Below are 9,646 nucleotides of genomic sequence, written 5' to 3'. Positions count from 1 at the left end.
TATCATTATATGATTATTCATATAAGATGACGATTAAGATAGGAAAGATCGCCATCTCGTGGCCCAACTTAGGCAGTTACGAAAATAAAGCCTGAAAAAGGTTAGTTAGGCAGTAAGTTAGTTAAGCAGGTAGGAAATCCAGACATTCGTGTGATTATCACTATCAGCGGGTTTTGCCTAGGAACTGACATCGTTATCAGCCTCGGTTCTCCCAATCGCTGGCTCAGTTGTTAGAGTGGGCGTTATCGCATAGGTAACGGATCGAATCTCGTTCAAGCCTGATTTTTCTTCGGAATATATTTTTTTCTTTTTCCTAAATAGAATTTGCATAAAAACCGCGATGATCTTTACTATCTTTAAATATGTAGAGTTTACTTCTGGCAAAATTAACAATCGCACAATCACCACTGTTTCTTTCGTATTCTCTTACCTTTGATCAAAGAGATTGCCAAAGTAATTTCCGTTAGTTTCGAGCCATCGTTTTAAAGGTATTAATGCAATGCGAAAGATGATTATTAGTGTACAGGCAGTGATAGATCGAGACTCGCTGGTAGGAAATTGAGGTACGGCATAACGCATATTTTCTGTATAAAATAATTTGACCGCTTTTGTGGTTTAAGCGCTTGTTCAAACCTGGAAAGTGTAGAATTTAAACAGAAAAGAGAAGAGAAGAGAGAGAGAGAGATGCATGATACTGGCGTTATTTGTTTAAGAGTACAAGAGCCATTCAGTTCAGTTTTCTGTTAGCACAGTTGCCATCGATTTAGGCCCTTCAGTGATTTAAGTAAAGGTAAAAATAAAAGTAAAACGGAAGGAATTCTGGTATTTATGCTCACATGACGACTTCTTGTAAGTGTGCAAGTTTAGGTAAATATTGTAACAAAGATTCCCCTTCAAAATTATAAAGTCGAATTCCAATATTGTATCACTTTTAAAATTACCTGAACAGTGCTTGTCTTTGTGAAATATTGTCAGCCAGCTATTCTAAAAAACATTTTTCGGTGAGCATGTCGGACACCACAGTGCAAACTTCAACCGCGTTTCATGCTACACTTATCGCGTTCCTTGTTATATATCTCACCAAAGGAGATGAGGCAGGTTTCCTAGTATCAAAGTTAATACACGAAGCAGTCGAAAGTTTGCAGTTTAAGATATCCTTAATTTGTTCTGACAGGTTTGGATACCAGGCTGTGGATTTTAAAACAAAAATGTTGTTAACCAATCAACAGTTCCTTGTTCTCGCACTTTGCCTGGCTCTCCACGTCATCAGTAACGACGCGGGACCTCTCTCGGGAGTGGAAATTCTGCAACTGAACTTCTGCCGTAAGATTCACTCTAGTTAACTATACTGCATTATGCCCTTCTCTTTTTCCACTGGAACAGCTAAATTTAATTTAACGTAGTTCAAAGCTAAAATGATTGGCAGTTATAACAAGATAATTGGAAGTATTACTATGCAGACTTTGTTTGCTTCAGCCAAAATACGACAAAAATCGCACCGACGAGAAGAAACCCATAATAACCCAAGCCAGTTGACTAAGGAAATAATTTTCGAGCGTACACTTATTGTGACCAACGCCTATTTTTCCCATGGAATCTTATGCCTGATGAGAATAAAAACTTTAGGTGCTCTTTAGTTTTGAATTTGAGAATTTGATAACGTCACGTGAACGCACTATATAATAATAAAAAGGAAGATTTCTGTCGAAATACCGAAGTTTTCTAACCTGAAATGTAAACGCAAATAAAATTATGACAGGAATCACGGGACTTATTTTTCAGTAAATAATTGACTTTTAATGGAAACAAATATTTCACCTGGTTTCATATATTAACCTTAATTCGATTATGAGCAAAAAATGAAAGAAATCGGTTTTTTTCAGCTTTTACCAGCCGATGCTCGAGTACGCTGATAGCTTCTCCTAAAAGCAATTCCATTTTCAGTTTTTTTTTAATTATGTCATTTTTTTCACAGATCTACATGATGAAACTCCAACGATCACAATTGACCCTTGGCCATTCATACCATTTGGAAAACGTGTCATCGTCAACTTGACATTTACCCCTGGTGAGCTAACAACAAGTTTACTGAAGTGTTGTAATCGCAATATTGACTGTAACCGAAATGGCAATCAAGCTGCTTCGGCATGCCAACCCCTAACAACAACAAAAAAGCAGAAGAGAATACGAGTCTTCTATGTTCGTTGCAGCAAAATGATGAGTCTTGTGTATTTTTCTAATTGAGATTTATACACTAGCGAAGACGTTCAAATAAAGTAAACGCGACAACACACTGAGAACGACACCTACATGTAACAAAATAAGTTTTAATTTTAATTAGAATTTCGCAATTATTTATAGATCTATCTAGTGCGACTGTTTGTATTAAAACTTGCCCTAACTGAACATGTCACGAAGGCATTCAATACCAATTAGAGATACGAAAAATTGTCGCTAATGATGGGAGTTCTCGAAGTGCTTAAGGTAACCATATACCTTCGGGTGTCCTTAGCTGAAAAGATTGCCAGCGCGCTCGTTTGAAGACAAACGGCCATCGAAAACTATATAGCAAATACTCGAATCTATCGAGGACGTCCCCTACTAAAAATATTACTACCTAAAATCTTACCTTAAAACTCTGCAGTTGACACATTCTGATTAGTGAACTTTGGACTTGTATTTCAAAAATACGTTTTTTGTAGACTGTAAATCGCGCGCGTTTCAAGTTTTTGAAATATATTCTTGGGAAAATGTAGATAAAATAGTAATCAATGATTTGGCTTGAAAATTAGGGGGTTTTTTGTAAAAAAAATCGTGCTCTGAAGGGGGAAGAAGTTGGTTGTTTCATGTTGTTGTTTTGTAGCTATAGAAGACGGCTAAGAAATGTAAAACGATTCATAATGCCCGCGCAGAAGTGGTTTAATTTTGCTCAATGAATCATTTATTTGGCAACGCCATCTTGCTGCTGCTGACGTCGTGCTTTGTGAAAAGTTATCATGCCGCCCTCGCCACTTTCTCACGTGCACTTGTCTATTTCTCTCTAACAGCAGTAGACGTTTTTGCTGCGAGCATGGAGATTGAGGCGATTTCAGAATCAGGCGACCACATCATAGGAAGAAGACAGCTCAACCCCTGTTATCACTCTCCAGACTTGTGCAGTCTGCCTGCCGGTGGTAAGTAGCCTTAGAGTAAGAACTGGGTGATGCCAGTAGCCAAGGTTGATAACTGAACGCATTCTGGTCATTTGGTTATAATTAGTTATTTTGCCATCATTGATCATTATGGTCATTGAGACGAGAGTAAATGCAAAATCTAACGTAGTGGCATTTACACCTTAACCTTTGATCCAGATGGATTCTATTTCTACGGTTAATTTACAGAGGCGATAAGCTGGAAACCCTGCCTAGTGTTATGATCGTTTTTGTAGTTTATTATGCTCCTTCATTTCCGTTTTATGTATCCCGTTATTTCCAATCAAACATTTGATTGTCACAGTTTCCGGCACCATAAAAACCACAAGCAATTAATCGTTGCCCTTAAGATCATATGTAATTCAACGGAACCAAGTGCACGAGCGGTTTTTTTTTTTTTTTTTAGACTGTCGAAAAAATAAATCACAGTTCACTTGGTTTTGCCTACTGTATGCCTAGAAAACGAAAATTCCATAGAAGGTTTATTCTAGCGGATAATTAATCACAAATCAGCTGATATTTAAGCAATATACCATTCTTTTATGGGTTTACCGGCGCAATAAACCATAGAAAGAGTGGTCTATTGCTTTATGAAATAATTATGAAAAAGTCTGTCAATGATAGGAAAATTAATGGTACTTTTATGATTAAGCTGCATGTATTCTCATCAATTTTCGTGAGATGAAGAGACAAACTAATCACAGCGACTGGAAGAATAAAAGCACAGACTCGGCACTAAACACAAATTCCACAGAGCCAAAGCGACATTTCGCGCTGTGAAAGTTTTAACAAAGGAAAGGAAAAGGTTATCGATGAAAGTTAGAAAGACGGTATATTTATCAGTTCAAGAGTATTCTGACGGGGAAGTGCCGGGATTCTTAGGTGGAACTGAAAAGTTTACATGTACTACAAACTTCATACGCTTGGCGAAGTGATTCAACCATAACTTTCCAAAGTTTTGCGAATGGAATAAAGTTCAGTTACAGGAAGTACTAAAATTTATTTTTAGTATTAGCATCTTCAATGTTGTTTTTCTACGTACTTACACATACACACATTTATTTGATAAGTAGGTTTAAAAGTATGCAACTGTACAGCTGATGTGGACCTACTACTACTAAGTCTACTGAAATAAGTAAAAAAAAGAAATTTACAATATAATTGTCATAAAGCTAAAACTAGTATACAATAATCTGTTTACACTGTATAAATTCTTTTTACACTGTTTAAATGTTGCTGCTTTAATTTTATTCCCATAGTTACTCATGTCTGGACGTATTCTGGAACAATAAACATATTCGCACAAGTCGGTTTCAAGGTAATCAATTTGTAATTATACAGTCAATTCCCTCTAAAGCGAACAATCCTCGAGACCAACATCAGCGGTCCGCCTTACAGAGATGTCACAACCTCATAGATCAGCAGCGACACAGAGCGGAAACATTTGCTAAGAAGTATTAGCAGAATTCTACCATAGTATACTAATGCAATGTTGTAATCTGATTGGCTGGGCCATTGCACACTATCAGCCATTATAAAATAACTGAAATATTACGCACGCTCTGATTAGTCAATAGTGTTGCTAAACCTATGTAATATTGTACCGGTAAACCACGATTTCCGATGTGCAATGTATGGCAGCTCTACGCGGGATGTGGAGAACTCGGAACTCCAACGATAACAAATGTAATAAACAGTTTTGCCTTTCACTGGCTGAGATATCGATAACACGAATATCTTTTCATTCAATATATACATGGAAATTTGCAAGGAAAAAAAGGACCAGAAGTTTGTTGACTTTACTTTTTTTCCACGGCAAAAATTTTACGCCGACTCCGGTTACGTTCGAGATTAAAATTATTAAAGGAAGTTTTAAACCCTTTTTTCGTTGCTTTCGCGGTCTGTGGAGGACGAAGTCAGTTGGACTTGACTGATCAATTTGGGTTGTCCAAAAAGCAGGGAAAAGATTTCTTTCTATCAGAAATTTTGAGTTTAAACTCAATGCATGCATGCATAACAAGATAAATGAATTTGGTTTCCATAAGCCTAGGAATAGCTTTCAAGCAATAGTTTTCATTTAGCAAAATACAGACAAACCTGGACTTCATAGCCTTCAGCATTAATAAAATAAATTCTGAATAAATTTCGGAAGCAGCGTTTCTGTAACTAGCCTTTATTGTATTCGCGAAACTTTGGAAATTGATCGTTAACCACTGCGTTGAATAACTTCGCCAAGCACATGAGGTTTGGACAGCTCATAAAAGCGATAGGCCACTCTTTCTATGGGTTTACCGGCGCAATAAACCACTTGTGATGATGGGAGAACACTCAAAAAGTTTGTAAATCACGAGCCGTTAGGCTCGTGATTTAGAAGCTTTTGTCGTGTTCTCGCAACATCCCGCGTGATTTATTGCGCCAGTAAACCAATAGAAAGAGTATTCTATTGCTTAATTAGTGTGCAGTGGCTTGGTGCGGCCGAGAAAATTGCAACGTATCCTCGTTTTTCGGAAGTTTTGAAAGAACATTTAGAAACAAAAGAATAGACTAAATTCCTGTTTCTTGGATTAAAAAAGTCGAAAATTCTTTAAACAAAAACTGATAAGCGCGCGTACACAACTGCAAATGTCAAATTGACAATTAATTCATTCCGCACGAATTTTCTAAGGCGTGAAGTTTAATACTGAGACAAGAAAGGTGTTGAAAGAAATTAGAGTTAGAATTCTACTAAAACAATAAGATTATTCGCTCTCGATTTCTATGAGGCGATAGTTGATTTGGCCTTCGGCCTCATCAACTATCATCTCATGGCAATCTCGACCTCATAATCTCATTAGTAATCATTGAACCTTTAAGAGACAAATATGGCACATTTAGGGTATTTTGTTTTTCGTTGTTGCTGGGAGAAACTTATCTCTTCCGTTGACCCAGTATTGCGGTTGGAGGGACTCCAGCCATCTGATAAACTGTTTACCTTTCCTAGCCAGCGAAGCAAATCAACGAAAGAAGTGCATTCAGTCTAGCTTGGAAATCAGACAACGTACCAAACCAGTCTCCCTTTGTGTTAAGCTAAAATTAATTAGTGATATAGCAGATCTTGACTGGATCTTGTCCCAGCCAACTCCGATAACATTCTTTCCATGGGTCAATTTTCAAGAAAAAGAAGCCTTCTCAACGATGATCATTTCCCAGGAGAAAGACTATCCAGTCAGCAAAGTTCCTTGGTGGCACAGATATTCAAAACAATGAATATTCTGGGTGCCCCGGAAACTGTACGTTTTAATCGAATTGCAAAGTTATGGGTAAGACCTTGTCACTTTTACCTGGACAATGTTTGAGCTGAGAAAAATCCTGTAATATTTGTTGGAAAGGCCTTAAGTCGGATTCGAATTAGTTGGGTTTGTAACTACATTTTGGTAGTTCAGGCGTCAAAACACAAAGACTCGACGAGTAATACTTAGGCAATTTATATTTTTCGTTGATCACGTTAACCATTCGCATAGCTTATAGAGGAAAAACACTGTCATCATTGTTTGTAGGATACATTAGTTAACAGCTTATCCACTCATACCAAACAGTATTTTGTTAATACTCGTTAATAGAACATGTTCAGTTTCATACATATTTAAATTATCTCCGATAACGCAAGTTATGACGACTGTTGTCCTTTTTTTAATTTTTCTTTTTTTTTTTTCCAAATATTTAGATGACTGTCAGGATAGTAGTTCGACTTTACAACGAGGATCACATCATGTTTCTCTGCCTTGAAACAGTGGTTATGATGCGCTAGGAAACAAAGGAGATCCAGCTATTTTTAAAGCGATACGTCAAACATATAACAAGTTTCAAAATTCTCTTTCTACGTGACTTTTCAATCCTAATAAACTACAGCAGTCAAATAATTACACATCGGCCGTAGTGAGATGATTTCCTGAATTTCAACCAATTTTATTTTTCCTTTGGGGTGATAGGTTGAGGCCGACTCATCAACAAGCAGAACTTGAAGACAGATAATCTAAAATTCCTTTTAAATTCCAATCGTTTTTCTGAATATTAAGCAGTATCACCCTTTAGCGAAGTCGCGCACGAACTGGATTGTAAGTTGAATTTTGAAGCTGTGTACGCGAATGTCCTTTTTGTTTTCTAGGCAAATGAATTATCCGGCGATATTTCTAAAAAAACTTTGGAACGTCTGCAGTACGGAATATGTCGCCATCCTGTAGACGAACTGTATCTGCCGTAAACGAATTCAAAATAAAATTAAGCTCGAGATTTTTATGAGGCAAAAGAGAATGTCTCACTTTTAGTCTGAGAATTCAGCGGCCAATTATCTCTATGCGAGGCGCCTACAGGAGATCGCGGTGTTTGCATTCATGAAAACAAATATCCACTCCGATCCAAGGTGATAAAGACAAACACTATGTTTCCCTGCAAGCGCATCTCATAGCCGCGGAATGGTCATTATCATTTCTAAATTTTCCTCCGAATTTTTCAAATTCCGCGAATAGAGACAAGGCCCTGTCCCTGCCCACTGATGGTTGCTATAGCTTACCACAAAAGTTTCCTTTTTCGACATTGGGGAAAGCTAATCACGTGGTACGATCTCTCGCGATTACTGTCAGAGGATAAAGAATGAACATGGACGAAACATTTTCATGACATTTGCTCTGAGATCATGAGGTTGTAGCCAAGCCATACATCTTCCAAAATGAATTTCCTTCGATTCCTTACAGATAGTTTAGTACACCAGGTTAATTATATATGATCTGGTCGAGGTATTTGAGACGTCGACCCGGTGATAAAGGTTAGCACTCCTTATGTATTTCTAATTTCAGAAATGACGATCTTTCTTTCATAAAATGTGAAATGAAGGTTATATTAGACAAATGTCTAATATAAAGTTTTTTCTGAACCATACATGACGACCTTCTCTTAAGATAAATCTGGTTGTTTTTGATACAGTGGGGTCATATTTCAGTGTGTTTGTTCTGTCTCCCACAATTTCTCTCTGATAGCTTCTGGTTGAGGCAATTTTTATTTACAAAATTGGCATCTAAAGTTAGCGTACAAAAACCTACAAGAATGTGGGGATAATAAATACGACGGGCAAAGTTACTTGTTAGTTATAATTTAGAAATAGAAAACGTTTGCCGTGTTTCTATCTAGTTATAGAAACACGAGTGGAAGTTTAGGAGAACGAGGAATGCTTTGGGAACACGAGCCGCAGGCGAGTGTTTCCACAGCTTTTCGAGTTCTCTCAAATTCTTACGAGTGTTTCTATAACTAGATAGAAACACGGAGAACATGTTTTCTGATCCCTTTAGAGAACACCGCGACGAAAAAAACAACTTGTTAAATTTGATTATCAAAGTGTAAATGCTCTTTGCTCGCGTCATCATTACGTTAACAGCTCGTGCTAGTTCTGTGTTTCTATCGAGTTTTAGTGTAAATCTACTAGCGCTCTATCACGAATGCTGTTCTCTGATTGGTTATGCTACTCACTATCTATTTAACAAATAGATTCCATGTTGCCGTGCATCGCAGATGACGTCAAAATGTGGTAAGAACAAAAAGTGGCATAGGAGGCGATAGCCGAGTGTGTCACCGATGTTTCTTTCCACATTTTGACGTCTTCTGTGATCTATTACTGAACAGACGCAAGGCAACATGGAATCTAGTTGTTTTACATAATAAAGAAACAAACTACTACAGAAAAAGCCCGCCTTTGCCCACTTTGACAAACACGAAAAAACGCCATTTGACGTAATCTGTTGTCTATACAAAATGAAGCAATCTTATTGGTTGCTAAGCGTAGCAAAAAAATTCTGATTGATCCAAGAAAATCACGCCACTGTCAACTTGAATAAGGCGTCGCTACTTGTGGAATGAATGTGTTTATTTGACATCAATGAATCACGCCACTGTCAACTTGAATAAAGCGTCGCTACTTGTGGAATGAATGTGTTTGTTGACATCAATCTGTGTCAACAATTATTTTTGAGACAGAGAAAAGTTGAATTTTTTAAATAAACTAGACGCTCTAAGAGCGTTTACTCGGGCTTCGCACCGCAATATAAAAACGTGCTTTACGGAAACGCGTATTAGACACAATAAAAACAAATTAAAGAATCAGGATATTTTAGCACAAGAGTTCCGCATAGATATTTACTATTCAAGTTGCTTGGTTGGGTATCCTCCTAATCCAATCGCAATTTTGTGAGTTTAAACCATTCTGGTTCAAGAATGAAGCGCAGCTGTCTACGCATGTACGGAAAACTTGTTTGCAAAGAATTTTCCAGGTCTTTTTACAACTTATGGCGATTACATTGTACATGCTAGCAGAAATTGTAGGAAGTTCGTTTACTGGTCGTGGCGATCCGAGTAAATTGTGTAGCTGAACATCTTTCCCGTGTCGCGATCTTAAAACCTTTTCAAGAGTCACGTCTCCTTTGGAGAGC

General features: G+C 37.4%; 1 protein-coding gene across 1 annotated transcript; it reads left to right on the top strand.

The window, feature by feature from the left end:
* Positions 1–339: 339 nt before the first annotated feature.
* On the top strand, positions 340–7,564 carry LOC149101624 (uncharacterized). The gene is made up of 6 exons (XM_089275725.1): positions 340–563; positions 1,175–1,323; positions 1,976–2,068; positions 3,048–3,173; positions 4,451–4,509; positions 6,895–7,564. The coding sequence occupies exons 2-6, from the start codon at positions 1,209–1,211 to the stop codon at positions 6,976–6,978; spliced, it is 477 nt and encodes a 158-aa protein (XP_089131851.1). The 5' UTR covers positions 340–563; positions 1,175–1,208; the 3' UTR covers positions 6,979–7,564.
* Positions 7,565–9,646: the final 2,082 nt, after the last annotated feature.

Source organism: Orbicella faveolata, unplaced genomic scaffold (genome assembly GCF_042242905.1).
Source record: "Orbicella faveolata isolate gen_17 unplaced genomic scaffold, um_ofav_v1 contig_37, whole genome shotgun sequence".
Lineage (NCBI taxonomy): Eukaryota > Metazoa > Cnidaria > Anthozoa > Scleractinia > Merulinidae > Orbicella > Orbicella faveolata.
The sequence above is the reverse complement of the archived record's forward strand: the minus strand, read 5'-3'. Positions and strand labels throughout refer to the sequence as shown.